General features: G+C 38.1%; 1 protein-coding gene across 2 annotated transcripts in view; it reads right to left on the bottom strand.

The window, feature by feature from the left end:
- Positions 1-19,858, bottom strand: part of ANXA3 (annexin A3) — a 73,204-nt gene that overhangs the window by 23,071 nt on the left and 30,275 nt on the right. For both annotated transcript variants that reach the window (XM_037830068.1, XM_037830069.1), the window contains 3 exons: positions 12,018-12,105; positions 4,186-4,280; positions 651-764 (listed from right to left, as the gene is read on the bottom strand). In XM_037830068.1, coding sequence (XP_037685996.1) covers positions 651-764; positions 4,186-4,280; positions 12,018-12,105 — 297 coding nt within the window. The remainder of the gene's footprint in view (positions 1-650; positions 765-4,185; positions 4,281-12,017; positions 12,106-19,858) is intronic.

Genomic DNA, 19,858 nt, shown 5'->3' with positions numbered 1-19,858 from the left:
TGAAAAGTAGGGGAAGAGGGTATTAAAAACAGGTCACAGAGATAGGAGGAGCCAGACTGTGTTGATACGAAGTTTGGATTTTAAGGGTTCAAAGTTATTAGAGATTTATGCTGGTGAAGAGCATAATTTGATTTATATTTTATAAAAATAATTTTGACTCTTTTGTGGGGAATAAATTAGAGGTGGGGAAAAATGGAAGAAAAGAGACCAGTTAGTCAAGAAATGATGATGACTGAACTAGGATGATAGCAATGGACTTTTAGAAGTGCGCACATTTGGGATAGTTCTTGTAGTTAGCTAATGGTCTTGCTAGAAATGGAAGCTTTGAAGGATAAAGGAAGCAAGGAGTCAAGGATAATACTTAGGTTTTCAGCCTAAGCAATGGGGTTGATAGTGACGCCATTTACTTTCATGGCAAAAAACAAACAAATAAATTAGGATATGACAGAATCCCTTCAGCCTAAGAGGATTTGCGCTCAAGGTTCTACAATTGCTCCCTATTGTAAAATTGTTCTAATTGGAAAGCACAGAATCAAAATGACACCAAGGCCACCATATTTATACCCACATTTCAAGTGTGTACTGGAAGAAAGTCACTATTTGATGCCACGGTCAAATCTGGAGCAGAAACAGCATGCATAGGGCTATACCTTCATGGATTTCTTCAGCTGCTTTGCATCAAACACTGCCGGTGGAGTCACGAGGGCCACCAGGAGGTGCTCAAAGTTGCCAGAGAGGTCACCCTTCAAGTCGTCTTTCAACTTCTAAAATACAAAAGCCCAACGAGGAACACATGAGATACTTTTCAGTTCTCTTTCTCTAAGGTTGCTTCCTGAAAGATAGACATATGTATCAAAATCAGATGAAAACATGCCCGTCCACAGAGAATAGAGAAATGTCAAAGATATTTCTATGGCATTCATCTCCATTTTATGATTTCTTCCCAAATGTTCTGTTTTATAGAAGGCTTCTGGAAGGAAAGCCAAAGGAAAGGATTACATGAGAGCCACTGTTAGGAACTGGGTACAAAACCGCATTTCCTGGGTCTCGATGCTCTCAGTGCTTGAGGTGGGGAGAGGGAACAGGAAGAGGAGGAGGGACCTCCTCTCACATCCAGCTTCCTCGGTGGGTGATGTGTTCCTGGGTGCCTCCCTTCCCAGTGACTGCCGAAGAGCTCCAAAGAGAAAAGGAAAGGAAGGACAGGGCTTGCTCATTGGCTTCTGGTGAGAGCATGGCTAGGGGGCATCAGAAGCAGTTTTCTGGCAACAGCAGCAGCGGAATCCCTAAGTGTGAAGACGGGGTAGACATTCTTGAATTATATTGTCCTTTGGCATTATTTTCACACAATACATAAGTACAGCCCATCTCCCTTGCTTAAAGGTAGGTGGTATTGTTTTTATTTTCAATATTCAAAGGAGTGTATGGTAAGTTAAATTATGTATTCCAACAAACCCATTGTTCATAATTTTAATAATGTTCCCATGGGTGTGAACCCACTGTAAACAGGACCTTTTGAAGATGTTATTTTTAGTTGAGGTGTGGCCAACTGAAGCCGGGTGGGCATTAATCCAGATTACTGTAGGCCTTATAAAGAGAACCTAAAAGTCACAGAAGGCAGGAAAGGGGAGGACATCGCCACATGACAGGAGACAGAGATATGCCAAGGAACTGCAATGATTGCCGGCAGCCAGCACCAGAATGCTACAGCCTTCCAGAAGGATGCAAACCTTGCTGATATCTTGATTTTGGACTTCTTCTATCCCCAAAACCATTAGCCAATAAACTCCTGTTGTTTAAGCCAATCCATCATGTGGTATTTGTCATAGAAGCCTGGCCAACCAAGACAGAGTATTACTGAATGATCTTTTTGTCCTGACCTGACTATTTTCAGCTCTGAAATAGAGACTGGCAGCCTCCCAGGCTGCTACAACAATGTGGGTACAGACCAACACCTACCATGCTACTGTATGCTCCTGCAGAAACAGGATGGAGCCAAGTGTCACAAGCTCTGCTTTAACTGCTTCAGGATTTTTTCCTCTCTAGATACTAAATTCCACTACTATCTGTCCTCAGCCCAAGACTTTCCAAATGAATCTTTTTTTTAATGCAATGTTGAGATATATTCTCACACCATATAATCCATCCAAAGTATACAATCAATGGTTCACAGTATTATCATATAGTTGGGCATTCATTGCCACAATCAATTTTAGAACATTTTTGTTACTCTAAAATAAAGAAAAAATAAAAATAAAACAACACCCCAAACATCCCATACCCCTCAACACCCCCATTTATACATTATTTATGTATATTTTTGCCTTTATTTTGTTACTCATCTGCCCTTTTACTTGATAAACGGAGTGTCAGTCACAAGGTTTTCACAATCACATGGTCACATGATAAAAGCTATATAGTTAATACAACCATCATCAAGAACCAAGTCTACTGGATTACAGTTCAACAGACTCAGGTAGGTCCTTCTAGCTATTCTAATACACTAGAAACTGAAAAAGAATATCTATTTAATGCATAAAAATAACCTCAAGAATGACCTCTTGACTCTATTTGAAATCTCTTAGCCACTGAAACTTTATTTTATTTCAATTCTTTTCCCCCTTTTGGTCAAGAAATTTTTCTCAATCCCATGAAGCCAGGGCCAGGCTCATCCCTGGGATTCATGTTCCATGTTGCTGGGGAGACTTACACCCCTGGGAGTCATGTCCCATGTAGGGGGGAGTCCAGTTGAATCTTAATTTTGCATGCTTAATTTCATACTGTGGGAAAGGGTTGTCACCCTCAGTATCCATCTTTCCTCCGTATTTTAGAAATATGGAAAAGCCAGTGGGTCATTCACATTTTCTGTACACGAATGTGTTGCCTTGCCCAGAAGTTTGCCAATTCATTTAATTCAACAAACATTTACTGGGCATGTCTTCTGGTGTAGACATTTAAAGATGAGTTAGACACAGTCCTTACCCCTAGGACATTATGCCCTAATGGAAAAAACAGAAATATACAAAGATAATATTTCAATTTAATATGTTAAGTCTCTGAAAGAAGGACCACAGAGAAGGGTGATTTAATGGAGAGTGGGGGCTTGGAGAACACTTTCAGGATGTAATGTCTGAGCTGCCTTGGAGGGTCACTTAACTCTCTCATCTCTTACCTGTACCAACCAATAGCTTGACTGGTCTGTGTTTTCATTCTTTCCACAGTTTATTAATCACAACTACCAAATTAATCTTATTAAACATAAAACCTAAATTGGATTATATTATTTCTCTGCTTATAAACCTCCAGAGGCTCCTTATTGTCCTAAGAATAAAATCTAAACTCTGTACCAAGACTCCAAGGTCTTATGAGTTCTAAACCTCTCTCCAGCCTAATCTCTCCCTCTGCTCCCCTTCACACTCTACACTCTACCATATTGGAATTCTTTCTTTCTTCTCAAATATTCTGAGCTTCTTTCTGCCTCACAGCTTTTGCATTTGGTTTTACCTTTTGCGTGAAATGCTCTTTCTCTTTCTCCAGAAGAAGCATAGCTGAATTCCCAGTATTATTCAGTCTGTCTTGACAGTAAGTTTATGTTTGAACTTTTATGTTTATGTTTGAACATTTCTTCACCATCCTGTCTAATGGAGCCATTCACCAGTCATTCTCTATCACATCTCCCTATTTTAATTATTTATTTTTTCATTGTTTTTCTAATAGAATAGAAAAATTGGTCAGCCTTGGCACTGTTGGCATATTGGGCCAGATAATTCTTTGTTATGTGGGGATGTCTTGTGCATTATAGGATGTTTAGCAGCATCCCTGACCCCCACCCACTAGATGGAAGAAACATCCCCACTGTCCTCCACCCTTCTACCCCTTGCCCCACTGTGACAACCAAAGACATCTTCAGACATTGCCAAATGTTCCCTGGGAGCAAAACTGCACCCGGCTTAGGAAAAACTGATCTGATGCAACCCTCCTTATTTTACAGGTGAAGAAACTGAGGCCCAGAAAGATCAAACAACATGTCCAGAGTCATGCAGCCAGTTCTAAGGGTAAAACCAGGACTCAGATTCCTTCTGTTATACTAGGCTTGAAACAAAAGGACTGTGGGCAAAATCACATGGGAGCATCCCTGGTACGTTAGTGATTATCACTTTACCGTCCACTAGGTTAATTGGATTGTACCTTTCCATATGCTCCTTGGTATTCCTTAGCAATCAGCTGACGCTGTGCATTGGACCTCTCAGCCAGAACACTGATGAGTGTTTTCTCGTCGGTCCCTAAATGAAATGAAATCATTTTATTCACCAAAGATGCTCAATATCAGTCTTGAACAAAAGAAAAATGATTAATGAGTTGAAATAAATGCAGGGTAAGGCCCTTTCATTTTAATTTCCAGGTTCTTACCAGGTTGGACTCTTTTATTTCTTTGTTCTTTTGCCTGGCTCTTAGAAAAGAAAATTAACTTTACTTAGATGGTTTTGGGATAAGAAACCAATCATTGCCTTAGTATTCTTATCTGTAGATCAGGTAGACAGCATAGCACAAAGAACTTACTGCCTTTGAACTAGATTTTTTCACCCTTAGGAGGTGTTCTAGTTTGCTAATGCTGCCGGACTGCAAAACACCAGAAATGTATTGACTTTTATGAAGGGTGTTTATTTGGTTACAAAATTACAGTCTTAAGCCTATAAGGTGTCCAAGGTAAGTCGTCAACAATTGGGCACCTTCACTGGAGGATTGCCAGTGGTATCTGGAAAACCTCTGTTAGCTGGGAAAGCACATGGTTGGTGTCTGCTCCAAGTTCTGGTTTCAAAATGGTTTTCTCCCAGGATTTTCCTCTCTAGACTGCAGTTCCTCAAAAATGTCACTCTTAGTCACTCTTGGGGCATTTTTCCTCTCTTAGCTTCTCTGGAGCAAACGTCTGCTTTTAACAGCCATCTTCAAACTGTCTTTCATCTGCAGCTCCTCTCTCAGCTCCTGTGCATTCTTCAAAGTGTCACTCTCAGCTGTCACATTCTTGCTCCTTCTGTCTGAGCTTATATAGTGCTCCAGTAATTTAATTCAGACCCACCCTGAATGGGTGGGGTAACAACTCCATGGAAATTATTCAATCAGAGTCATCACACACAGTTGGGTGGGACACATCTCTATGGAAACACTCAAAGGATTCCAATCTAATCAGCACTAAAACATCTGCCCCACAAGATTGCATCAAAGAATATGGCTTTTTCTGGGGGACATAATACATTCAAACCAGCACAGGAGGTTCAGTTACAAACTTATCACTTTTTATCTCTCTCTTATCCTCTTACTTGGTATCTAATTCTTTATTCCTCTAGAGAAAAAGAACCAACATTTATTGAGAAGTTACCTTGTATCAGTACCTTTTTATTCACTGCCATGGTTAATATTCACAAGAGCTCTGGGTGGTTCATGTGATTAAGCTGTCCTAAAAATGAAGACACTAATGCTTAGAGATCTTATCTCACTTGCTCAAAATCACCTGGCTTTTAAGTGGCATAGCAAGATTTTGAACCCAAATCTTTTTAACACCAAAATGTGTATTTCTATCTCTGGTTCACACCTCTCTTACGCATTCCAGACCTCCTACTTGTAACTAAAGCATAGCGTCAGGTTAGGGCTGATGCTTGCCTGTCTGAGAATGACTTCAGGGTACTTTTTTTTTTTTCTTTTTATTTCATTCCCTCCCTCCCTATCTATCATCCATCATCTATTGCTCTGTCTTCTGAACATATGAGAGCTAGCTGCACACATCCTTGAACATACACTATAATTCACGTATACACTTCCCATGAACAAGAACAGTCTTTCATGCAATCCCATAATATGCAGTTAAGAAGCACAAGAGATTCAACAATGATACAAAGCTTACATTCTATATTTTCTTTTCCTTATGTCTCAACTGTGTCCCTTTGAACCACCTGTCCTCCATCCTCCAATCCCATCCAAGTGCATCCTTGGCATTCAATTGTCATCTATTTAGATTTTTTTTTTTTTTTCCAATTGTGGAAACATATATACAGCCTAAATCTTCCCATTCCACCCCCTCCCTAGCCTTCCATTAGTGGGATTAACCATGTTTAGAATGTTGTATTGCTCCTTCCCACCATCCATTAAATAGAAATTTCCCTTCACCTCAAACAGCAACCCTACACTCATTTCTTAACTCCCCATTTCCCCTTCCCCCATTTCTCTTAACCCATACTCTACTTTTCATCTCTATGGTTATATTCTCTAATAATTTCCTTGTGTTTACTATGGGGCTTAAAATTAACCTCTTACATCCATAACAATCTTGTTTTTCTTTGATACCACCTTCACTTCAATAGGACACATAAACTATATTCCTATACTCCTCCATTCCCCCACCTTTATATAGTTGTCTAAAATTACATATTTTACATTGAGTTCAAAACCACTGATTTGTCATTAGAGTTTGTGTATTTTACATCATGTAGGAAGTAAATAGTGGAGTTACAGTTCAAAAATTATTGACTTCTATTTGTATTCCATTGTGGTTGGAGAATGTGTTTTGAGTACATTCAATTTTTTTTTTTTTTTAATTTCTTGAGGTTTGTTTTATGTCCCAGCTTATGGTCCCTTCTGGAGAAAGATCCGTGATCACTAGAGAAAAATGAGTGTCCTGGTGATTTGGGATGTAAGGTACTATATATGTCTGTTAAAATTTCTCTATATCTCTTTCTCCTTTCTTTGTTTCTCTGTTGGTAGGGCTCCCTTTAGTATCTGAAGTAGGGCAGGTCTTTTATTGGCAAAGTCTCTCAGCATTTGTTTGTCTGTGAAAAATTGAAGCTCTCCCTCAAATTTGAAGGAGAGTTTTGCTGGATAAAGTATTCTTGGTTGGAAATTTTTCTCTCTCAGAATTTTAAATATGTCATGCCACTGCCTTCTCGCCTCCATGGTGGCTGCTGAGTAGTCACAACTTAGTTTTATGCTGTTTCCTTTGTATGTGGTGAATTGCTTTTCTCTTGCTGCTTTCAGAACTTGCTCCTTCTCTTCAGCATTTGAGAGTCTGATCAGAATATGTCTTGGAGTGGGTTTATTTGGATTTATTCTATTTGGAGTTTGCTGGGCATTTATGCTTTGCGTATTTCTTTGAATACTCTTTCTAGACCTTTACCCTTTTCTTCCCCTTCTGGGACACCAATGAGTCTTAAGTTTGTATGTTTTATTTTATCTATCGTATCCCTGAGATCCTTTTCAATTTTTTTTCGAGTTTTTTCTCCATTCTTTCTTTTGTGCTTTCATTTTCTGTTCTGTGGACTTCTAGGACACTGAGACGTTGTTCAGCTTCCTCTAGTCTTGTATTGTGAACATCCAGAGTCTTTTTAATTTGGCCAACAGTTTCTTTTATTTCCATAAGATCTTCTATTTTTTTATTTACTCTTTCAATGTCTTCTTTACGCTCTTCTAGGGTCTTCTTTATGCTGCTTATATCCTGGGCCATGGTCTTCTTGATGTCCTTTAAATCCTTTGCCATGTTTTTGTTCCTCAATTGTAGTTCTTTGATTAATTTTGCCAGATACTGTGTCTCTTCTGATATCTTGATTTGTGTGTTTGGAGTTGGATTCTCCGTATCGTCTGGTTTTATCATATGCATTAAGATTTTCTGTTGTTTTTGGCCTCCTGGCATTTGCTTTGCTTGATAGGGTTCTTTCAAGTTGTAAAAAAAAATATCAATCTAATTTTTCAGAAACACAGTTTGGTGATGTACAGTTTCTCTAACTAACTAGCAGATGGCATCTGTGAGTCACCTATACCCCTCAAGTCAGTTCTCCACTTTGTCCCCACAGTGTGTGGAGAAATGATTCTTGTGGGGTTCAGTTGGAGAACTCAGTTTGGGTGTGTTGCTGGAGCCGTCCGCCCTGAATGTGGGGCATGTGTAAGGATGACCAGGGAGGAAGGACAGTTTTAATATTTAAATCCCCCAGGTTCTCAGAGATTCAAGGCCGCCGCAAAAGTCTAAGCCTTCACTTCATTTCAGCCCCAGACCCTCTCTCTTGCTGCCCCACAAACCACCAGACTTGGTGTAGCGTCCCTGGGTTCTCCGAGAGGGTCCCCCCACCCAGCCGCGATCCTCCAGGAGCTCAGCTGAGGGAATGCTGTGCTACGTCACCAGTGCACACTGTCTCTCAAGGGAAGCCCCGGGCTGCCGGGCCATGCAGCGGCGCTCTCAGCCTGAAGCAAAAATGGCCAAACGGGGCATCTCAACCCCCCCCCCACAGTTCCTCCTTCCCAGCTCCAGGACAACTGGCGGGGCTCTGGGCTGTGGGCACAGCCCCGCGCAGGAGTTTATCCAGCCCTCCGGGGAGCCAGCTGTGAGCCGCGGGGTTTCTTTCTGCTTCCGGCTCTCCCCTCTTGTTCCTCTGGCCCCAAGGGAATATGCAGCGGGTTATCTTCCAGGCCAGACACTGAGAGGCCGGCCCAGCCCCCTCTTGCTGTGTTTTACTGCGTGGTTCCCACTATTGCAACTGCAGCCGCTCCTGGGTTTTTCCTTTTTTTTTTTTAAAAGAGCCCGTCGGTCTCCAAATGCCAAACCCTGGCTTCCCCAGACCACCATGTGGCTGCAGGTCTTCCAGCCAGCTTACTCCCTCGTTTCAGAATGCAGACTCCCGGTTTCACCAAGTATACGGCCCCTCTGGAACTAGGAGATCTCGTCCAGCTGGAGCATCGCTGTAACCAGTATTCTGGGTCACTTTCTGGTTTTTATCTAGTGTTTTTCACGGAGGTGTTTTTTTGCCCTGTCTCACCTAGTCGCCATCTTAGTTTCTCCCATCCAGGGTATTGTTTACTTGGTAACTGTAGCATTGAAATAATGTGGAAAGTTATGCCTGCCTAATTTTACCCTAGAGGACTGCACTTGGGTTGGGGAGCTGTGAGTTGGCTTTCAGGTCTCAGGCTTACATGACTAGAAGAGTATAAAATATCCATCAGAATGTCGAGGTGACTCCTACATGCCTTGGCTACACAAATCTGTGGCAGTGGTGCAAAGTGCACATCAATGTTGGGGCAAAAGAAGCTATGTACTTGGGTAGCTGAGGGGCCTCCCAATGAAATATGCTGCCTCCCTATATCTCCTGTCTTGTATCCTTCTAAAGCTAAGTAAACATAGAATTAGATTAAAGCCTATTTGTGCTTTGTGAGTATGATTGTCAACTTAGATCAGTAATGACCTCTGTCTTCTCTACTACTAGATAACTCCAACTGTACAAGAATCACAAACTCACATGCTCAAAGTTGTATTCATTGCAATTGTCTCTGAATTTTCTCTTCATTCTATGCTTCCTCATCACTGACACCACTATAGATCTAGTCATCCATGCAAAAATCCTGGGAATCATCCTATATTCCTTTCTATTCCTCATTTTCTATATCCTAGCTATCATTTGCCCAAGTTTTGGTTAAGTACTGACCTACTTGTTACTATGCGGGTATCCTCTAGATAGGATTTGTATCTATAATCAGTTGAATTCACCTACAATCAACAAAGGAGATTGCTCTAGCAATGTGGAGTCTCCTCATCCAATCAGATAGAAATCTTAAAAGCCAGAACCAAAGATTTCAGAGAGCAGAAGAATTTCTGTCTCAACGTCAGCATTGGTTCTTACTGGAATTTCCAACTAGCCAGCTTCCCTGGGAAATTTGGACTAAGGACTTCAGCATCACCTTTATTGGAGTTTCCAGATTGTGAATTGCCCTATGGAGCTTGGACTTCCCAGCCCCCATAGTCATGTGAGCCAATTCCTTATAATAAATCTCTAATATATCTCTTCTGGCTCCTTCTCTCTCTCTATATATATATGTATACATTTCTATCCTGTCAGTTCTGTTTCTCTGAAGACCCTGACTAACACACACCCCTTCTCTGCGTCTGTATACCCTATGCACTGAGACTCCAGACACCTCTAAAGATCTGTAATTATGTGTAGTTTGTATGTCTGGCAGTTTCTCATCTTTTATTTTTGCATATACTCAAGACCAGAACTAAACCAAGCTGCTTGCTGGTTCAGAATCTAGAACTGACAAATCCCAAATTCATTATGAAACCTGGTCTTGGACTGAGAATATGTGGTTGGTGGTGCTCAAACAAAAACCTCCTTCTCAAAGTGTTCTTGCAAGCCAAAATGCAAAAATTCATGAAGAAACAGAAGGCTAAGACAGATAGGCAGCAGAAATCAAAGACCATTAATTCATTCAACATTAATTCATGGAACAGTCTGATAAAGACTATTCAACATTAGGTGTAAATAGAGCAATCAAAGAGATAAATGAAAAAATAACTTTCATTTAAAAAGAAAAATACTAATCCAAATTAGGCAGAAATAAGATATTACATTGATATAAAATCCTAATAGTGCATTTCATGGAATTCGAAAGCTGATCCTAAAATTCATATGGGTGGGCAAAGAGCCAAGAAAAGTCCTACTAGACACTGTGCCATTATAACATTATGATAATTATGACAACACAATATTTGTACAGAGAGAGGCAAATAGAACATAACAGAAAGCAGAAACATAGGGAAAGTTGATATTGGTGTTAAAAATCAGTGTGGAAAGGATGAAGTCTTCAATAAATTATACTGGGACAACTAACTATCCACATGGGGTAAAATAAAATAAGATACCTTTAAATAGCATACTCAAACATTAATTCGAGACAGATTAAAGATCTTAATGTGAAAAATAAAATTTTACAATTTTAGGAAGAAAATACAGGAGAATATCTTTATGAACTTTTTATGGAAAAGAATTAAGAAAACAAGATTCAATGAGCATAAATTATCTTAAAAATTGGTAAACTTGACTTAACTAAAATTTAAAACTTGCACACCACAAATATTATAACAATGTTAAAAGCAAGGCATAGATAAGAAGATATTTTTATGACTTGTAATTAAAAATAAAATTGTATCCAGAATTTATTTTTTAAGAAACTTTCAATCCTGTAGTAAAAGACAATCCAACTGAAAAATGAGAAAGAGATGAGGAAGTCATTCACGGAAGGGAAGCAAATATATAAGCAAAGATGCTTACCCTCATCAGTATGGAAGAGAGAGAAAACAAGCACACATATTCAGTGAGATACAATTTTAGACCTATTTGACTGGAAAAACTGAATAGTACCATAGCAAGTACTGGTGAGACTATGGAGCAAGAGGAAGTATCATACATTGCTGGTAGGAATGCTAATATGTATATTCATTTCAGAGAGTAATTTGGCAAAATTTCTAGTTAATTTGAAGATAAGCATCCCATTCAACATAGAAATTTCAACTCTTATTTTGTTCTAAAGAAATGCTAGCAAATGTGCACAAGGAGACACAAGCAGGCATATTCATTGCAGTATATTTACATTGTAATAGAAAAGAATTGCAGGCAATTTAAATGTCCTATCAACATTCCCGTTTTATGATAAAGCAATAAAATTGACTACTATGCAGTTAAAATTAATGAACTAGAGCTAAACATATCGACATGTATAAATCTCAAAAATATAATGTTAAAGGAGGAAAGCAAGGTGCCAAAGAATTATACAGAATGATTCCATCTTATACTCTTTGAAACCTTGCACAATAATATATACATACATATGTAGTTATGGTATAAAAAGTCCCAAGAGAATAATAAATGTAATTTAGGATCATGTTTATCTCTAGGGAATGGGGCAGAAGTGAGATCCCAGGAAAGTAGACTGGGACTTTCAGCTGTATCTGTAATGACTTATTATTATTATTATTAGGGAGAGTAATAGCAGTGGTAGTGATAATTTTTAATATTATGTTAATAAGGAAAATATTAAGATTTAATAAAATTGGGTTCTCTATACTTTTTCATTATTTAACAATCTTAAAAACTCCCTGAAAGTTTTTCCGATCAAGTAAATCAAGTTGGGCAAACTGAATCTAGGCATTTTTGGCTGTAATTATGCTGATTTGTATCAACATTAAACAGGAATTGTAAAGCATTACTCACCGATTCCTCTGATTGCCTTATGAATGGCTTCAGCATCCACTGATGGGTTAAAGTCTGCATAATCTCTAACTGTCCCTTGGTGTCCAATCTAAATGCAAATATTTTAAAGTCTTTGTTTATATTGCATGAACATATTCAACATATGACAAGCCTGTAATTTGCAGACCTTACTACTAGTTCAGAAGGTTCTCAAGGGAGTCCCCCTCCCTTGACGAGCAGGCAACATATCTATCACATGTGCAATGAGGCCTTTCATTTTTTCCTGTTGGGTAACAAATTACAAATGTAAAACATTGATTATCGAGAGCAATAACTTGTGTTAATCCCAGTGAATCTGAAGAATATTTGCTTTAAATTGGCATCTGCATGAAAGCAACAAGGCGGCTAGAATTTCCTACATCCTCTTTGTGTCAAGCGATAATTTGAAGCTTTTCACTGCTTCTCACACAGAAGTAATTGTGATTTGCAGACTTCAAGATGTTTTAATTAAAATGTTGACCACTGTCCTGGGAAAACCCTATACCAAAGGATCCATAAATGAAAACCCCATTAGGATTGTCTGTTGTTAAACTGTGCTTAATGGATGTGCAATTGTGGCTGGTAAATTCTCTCCTGGAAGCTCCACTGACATCATAGATCTTCAGAAATAACACAGAAGTAAGAAAAAGCCATGCTGCTAATTTTAAGTACATAAATTAGAAACATGTCAGTAAGCTGGGAATGGCCATCCTAAGGAAAGAATAAAACAGCTTAATAGAGAATAACAGCCACAAAAAAAAATTGAGAAAAATTATGTACTTCAATGGCATTTTTAAAATTTTGAATAAAAATGTGTCTTTACAATAAGAATATTTTCTTTCTGAACTGATCTTCCTATCCTGTTGCTAGATAACATTGGCTCTGTTGCCATGTATTAATGTGACTTCATTTAGACGCCCCCGAAGTGCTTAATAGTTTCATGAAAGGATATTATTCTGTCATATTAAAGTGAATGGAAAATTAATGTTCTGGAACAGCAAAAAATATGTTAGTCTGCTGATTTAATAGAGTGGATTGAATAATTTGTTTCAATACAATCAAATAGATTGTTTAATCTTAAAGCATCCACAATGAAGAGTTTTGATTCTAAAATGTAATTATAGTCTACCCAAAAGAAATGAAAATAGGGATTTAGATATTTGGATGCCAATTGTCACAGCACCATTGTTTATAATAGCCAAGAGGTGGAAACAACCCAAGCGTCCATCAATTGATGAATGGATAAACAAAATGTGGTATATACATGCAAGGTAATATTATTCAGTCATAAAAAGGAATGAAGTTCTGATACATGCGACAACATGGATGAACCTTGAAAATATACTAAATGAAATGAGCCAAACATAAAAGGAGAAATATTGTATGATCCTGCTTATATGAGGTATTCAGTAAGCAAATTCATGGAGATAGAAAGTAAAACAGGTTACCAGGGGCTGAGGGCAGGGAGAAAAGGCAAGTTACTGCTTAATGGGCATGGAGTTTATTTTGGGGTGATTAAAACTTCTAAAAACAGACAGTGATGATGGTTACACAACATTGTGAATGTAATTAATGCCACTGAACTCAACACTTAAAAATGATTAAAATGGGAAATTTTATGATATGTATACTATTTTACCATGATAAAACAAGTTTTACTTAGAATAAAAAAGTAATTATAACAAGTAAGAATCTAGTTGTGAATGTGCTTGATATGAAGTCACCTGTAAGAAATCAGTCACTGCAACAAAATCTTTGGAGAATTTTTTTTCCCCAAGGCTTAATCAATATTCTATGGATTCACAGCTCCAATTGGCTGCACTTTAGTTTTATCCACCTACAAACTTTTGTAATTTATCTGTCCACCTTCCATGTCTTTATTTTAGAATAACTGCCACAATATTAGAGCTTTTGAGTGCTTGTTTTATACCAAGCACTGTGCTTGGCACTTCGTATGTTAACTATAACACAGATAACAACACTGATGAATAAGTAAGAGTGATCCATTTCACATAAAAGACACCAAGATTTAAGAAGATTGGAGAATTGGCTCAAGTCCACACAGCTATTTATGCAGTAAAAACTGAACATGAAGTCAGTCTAGACTATTCCAGCCCATTCTCAGTATTTCTTGAAATGTAGCCTCTGCACACAAACCTTTAAAATGCATATCACCAGGGGAACTGCTGGGGAATATGGTGGAGTAGGGAGCTCCAGGACATACTCCTCCTCCAAGACAGCTAGTGGACAGACAGGAACTGTCTTTGGAGGCCAGGGGAGCACTATAAAGCATCCAGGGAAGAGTGTGAGGAAGAGGCTGAGAAAATGCAGTAAAGAACTGTGAGTACTTTGCTCTGTGGCAGCTGCCAATATCCATACCCCACTCTCAAGGTGGGCTGCCTTGGTTCTGGTCCCTGGCTGGCTGCTGTGGGCAGAGAGAGATGTGGAAGTCCTCTTCCTGAAGAAGAGGGGGAGGGCACAGCCAAGTACCGATCACGTTTTTTGATCGGTGAATTTGGATCGCTGGGTCCCAGCTCTGAGCTGCTGTTTCAGCCCACTCTGGACAAGGATGGCTGTGGCCATTGTTTCAACTCCATCCCCAATAGAGTTATAGAAAGTGGAGGTTTAAAGAGACAGTGCTTCCCTAGGGTTGTGGGGAAGAATTTGCTGAAAGGTACTATCTGCTGGGCAAGCCAGGAAAGTGCAACTTTGAGGAATTGTCAAAAAGGCTTTTGATGTCTTTCCTGACCCTCTCTCCAACGCTGTTTGGAGCTGGTGTGCACCTCCCATCATGGGTCCCTAGCCCTGTTTATGATGGGAAATACCGTCTTTGTCCTCCTCATGGAATTTGGCCTCCAGGAAAAAGCAGCTAGAGACAACAAAAGGAGTGCAAAAAAAAAAAAAAAAAAAAAAACTTATAGAGGCAAAACAAAAATAAACAGAAAAGATCAAGAATCCCACAGAATGAAAAGAAGAAAGGAAGCTTGCTACTGGGGGAGAAACAGTTGCATAAATAGTGCAATCTTTAAAAATGTACCACATATCAAGGGCAAGAATCAGATGAAGAAGGGCTGAAAAAACCTGACCAGTTAAACATGGACAATTCTAAAGGTCTAGAATAACTTTAACCAAGTTACAAAAAAGAGCCTTAACACAAAGCCAATCAACAATGAAACCCTAGCAGGACAGAGAAACTGATCTTCAGAGTAAACTCATCAAGATAATCAGATGCTTACTAAGAAACAGGAAGTTATGGTCCAGTCAAAGGAACAAATTAAAACTTCAGAGAAGGCAGAATTTGGAACTACTAATCAAAGATGTTCAAACAAATCTCCTGAATCAATTCAAGGAGATGAAGGAAAATATGGCTAAAGAGATAAAGGATATTCAGAAGACACTGGGTGAGCATAAAGAATTTGAAAGGATAAAAAGAAACAAAACAGAAACTATGGGAATGAAAGGCACAATAAAAGAGATTAAAAATACACAAGAGACATACCACAGTAGATTTGAACAGGCAGAAGAAAGAATCAATGAACTAGAAGACAAGACAATTGAAATCTTATAGACAGAAGAACAGATAGAGAAAAGAATAGAAAAAAAATAAATGGGGCCTCAGTGATTTGAATTACAACTTCAAGTGCACAAGTGTACAAGTCATGGGTGTCCCAAGTGGAGAATAGAAAGGAAAAGGGGCAGAAAGAATATATGAGGAAATAATGGCCAAAAATTTCCCAACTGTTATGAAAGACATGAATATACATGGCCAAGAAGCACAGAGTACTCCAAACAGAATAAATCCTAATAAACCTACTCCAAGACACATACTAATTAGAATGTCAAATGCCAAAGGTGAAGAGAGAATCCTGAAAGCAGCAAGAGAAAAGAGATTCATCACATACAACGGAACAGAAATAAGATTAAATGCCAATTTCTTATTAGAAACTACGAAGGTGAGAAGGCAATGGTATGATATATTTAAGGTACTGAAATAGAAAAACTGCTAACGAAGAATACTTTATTTGGGAAAACTGTCCTTCAAAAATCAGGGAGTTTAAAATATTCATGGGTAAACAGAAACTGAGAGAATTTGCCAACAAGAGACCTGCCGTACCAGAAATACTAATGGGAGTTCTGCAAGCTAAAAGGAAAAGACAGGAAAGAGAAGCTTGGAGTAGAGTGTAGAGACAACAATTATCAGTAAGGGTAACAAAAGGGTAAAAAGAGAGACAAAAATAACATATGAGATATAAAAACCAAAGGATAAAATGGTTGAAGTAAGTACTGCTATTACAGTAATAACATTGAACGTGAATGCATTCAACTCCCCAATCAAAAGACATAGATGGGACAAAACATGATCAAACTATATACTGTCTAAAAGAGACTCACTTTAGACCCAAAGACACAAATAAGTTGAAAGTGAAAGGCTGGAAAGATACTTTACACAAATGGCAACCAAAAAGGATTGGAGTGGTTATATTAATATCAGACAAAATACACTTTAACTGCAATAGTGTTACAAGCAACAAAGAAGGACACTATATATTAATAAAAGGGGCACTCCACCAAGAAGAAATAACAATCATAAATATTTATGCACCTAACCAGGGCACCCCAAAGTACATGAGACAAATACTGGCAAAACTGAATGGAGAAATAGACATCCCTAGAACATAGTTGGAGATTTCAACACAACTCTCATCAATAGATAGAATATATAGACAGAGGATCAATAATGAAACAGAGAACTTGAATAACATGATAAATGAAGTAGGCTAACAGACATATACAGAACACTGCACCCCCAAACAGCAAGACAGATGCTATTCTCAAGTGCTCATGGATCATTCTCCAGGATAGACAATATGTTGGGTCACAAAACAAGTCTCAATAAATTGAAAAACACTTAAATTATACAAAGCATTTTCTCTGACTATAATGCAATGAAGCTGGAAAACAGGCAGAGAACTGGAAAATCCACAAATATATGGAAGTTAAACAACACACTCTTACACAATAAGTAGGTTAAAGAAAAAATTGCAAGAGAAATCAGTAAATATCTTGAGATGAATGAAAACAAGAACACAACATATCAAAACTTATGGGATGCAGTGAAGGCAGTGTTAAGAGGGAAATTTATAGCCCTAAAAGCCTACATTAAAAAAGAAGAAAGAGCTAAATCAAAGACTTAACTGCATACCTGGAGGAAATAGAGAACAGCAAACTGATCCCAAAGGAAGCAGAAGGAATAACGAGGATTAGAGCACAGACAAGTGAAATTGAGAATAAAAAAACATAGAGAGAATAAAGAAAATCAAAAGTTGGTTAATTGAGAAGATCAATACAATTGACAAACCCTTATCTAGACTGACAAAAAAGAGAGAAAATGCAAATAAATAAAATCAGAAATGAGATGGATGTCATTATTACTGACCCCACAGAAATAAAAAGGATCATAAGAGGATACTACGAAAAACTGTATGCCAACAAATTAGACAATTCAGATGAAATGAACAAATTCCTAGAAACACAAGAAAAACCTACACTGACTCTAGAAGAAACAGAAGACCACAATGGACCAATTACTAGAGATTGAATCCGTCATCAAAAACTTCCCAACAAAGAAAAGCCCAGGACCAGATGGCTTCACAGGTGAATCCTACCAATCATTCCAAGAATTAATACCAATCCTGCTCGAACTCTTCCAAATACTGAAGAGGCAGGAACTCTACCTAATCATTCTATTAAGGCAACATTGCCCTAATACCAAAGCCAGATAAAGACACTACAAGAAAAGAAAATTACAGACCAATTTCTCTAATGAATATTGTGATGGTTTGAAGATGTATAGACACCAGAAAAGCATGTTTTTAAAGCTAATCCATTCCCGTGTGAGAAGGATCTTTTGGTGAGTAGGATCTTAACTTGAGATGTGACCCACCTCATTCAAAGTGGGTCTTAATCCACTTACTGGAGTCCTTTATAAGAGAATAAAAGACAGAGAGGACACAGAAAAAAGCCAGAGAAGCTCAGAGAGAAAAAGAAACTCAGAGAGAAAAAGCCAGAGAAGAGAGAGAAGGACACAGAGAAAACAAAGAGAAACCACAGAAACAGAGGCCACTGAAGCCAGAAGCTGGAACAAAACCCAGGAGAGAAGGGAGAGGCCAGCAGAGGTCGCCGTGTGCCTCTAGGATCATCAATAGCAGGTCTTCAGGGAGAAAGCATCACCTGTTGATACCTTGATTTGAACATTTTCATTGCCTTAGACCTGTAAGCTTTTGAGTTAATAAATCCCCATTGTAAAAGCCAAACCATTTCTGGTATATTGCATTTCATCAGCTTTAGCAAACTGAAACAAATATAGATGCAAAAATCCTCAACAAAATGCTTGCAAATTGAATCCAATAGCACATTAAAAGAATTATACACCATAATCAAGTGGGTTTTATCCCAGGTATGCAAAAGTGGTTCATACAAGAAAATCAATTAATGTAATACATCACATTAACAAATAGAAGGAAAAAATCACATGATCATCTTGACTGATGCAGAAAAGGCATCTGACCTAATCCACTACCCTCTCTTGATAAAAACATTTTGAAAGATGGGAATAGAAAGAAATATCCTCAGCATGATAAAGGGCATATATGAAAAACCCACAGCTGACATTGTACTCAATGATTAGGCAAGAAAAAAATTAAAGACATCCAATTTGGAAAGAAAGAAGAAAATTTTTCACTATTTGCAGATGACATGATCCTATATATAGAAAGACCCCAAAAACTTACAACAAAGCTACTAGAGCTAATAAACAAGTTCAGCAAAATGGCAGGATAGAAGTTCAACACACAAAAATCAGTAGTGTTTCTATACACTAGTAATGAGCAACCTGAAGAAGAAATTAAGTTAAAAAATTCCATTTACAATAGCAACCAAAGAGTCAAATATCTAGAAATAAATTAAACAAAGGATGTAAAGGACTTGTACACAGAAACTACAAAACATTGCTAAAAGAAATCAAAGAAGACAGATAAATGGAAGGACATTCCACGTTCATGGATTGGATGACTAAATATCACTAAGATAGCAATTCTGCCCAAATTGATTTACAGATTCAGTGCAATCCCAATGAAAATTCCAACAGCTTACTTTGCAGAAATGGAAAAGCCATTATCAAATTTATGTGGAAGGGTAAGGGGCCCTGAATAGCTGAAAACATCTTGAAAAGGAAGTATGAAGTTGGATTCATACTCTCTGACTTTAAAGGATATTACAAAGCTACAGTGGTCAAAACAGCATAGTACTGACATAAAGATACACTGACCAATGGATTGGAATTGAAAATTCAGAAATAGAACCCTCACATCTATGGCCAGTTGACATTTTACAAACTGCCAAGCCCACTCATCTGGGACAGAACAGCCTCTTCAACAAATGGTGCTGGGAGAACTGGATATCCTGTGCAAAAGCAAGGAAGAGGACTCTTACCTCACACCCTGCACAAAAATTAACTCAAAATTATCAAAGATCTAAATATAAATATTTGTGCTTCAAAGGACTTTGTCAAGAAAGTGAAAAGGCAACCTACAGAATGGGAGAAAATATTTAGAAATCACATATCCGATAAGGGTTTAATATCTAGAATATATAAAGAAATCCTACAACTAAGCAATAAAAAGACAAACAACCCAATTAAAAAATGGGCAAAAGACTAGAATAGACATTTTTCCAAAGAGGAAATACAAATGGCTAAAAAGCACATAAAAAGATGCTCAAAATCATTAGCTATTGGGGAAGTGCAAGTCAAAACCACAATGAGA

The sequence above is a fragment of the Choloepus didactylus genome, chromosome 3 (assembly GCF_015220235.1).
Source record: "Choloepus didactylus isolate mChoDid1 chromosome 3, mChoDid1.pri, whole genome shotgun sequence".
In the NCBI taxonomy this organism is placed as follows: domain Eukaryota; kingdom Metazoa; phylum Chordata; class Mammalia; order Pilosa; family Megalonychidae; genus Choloepus; species Choloepus didactylus.
Note: the sequence above shows the minus strand (reverse complement) of the source record. Positions and strands in the feature narration are given on the sequence as shown.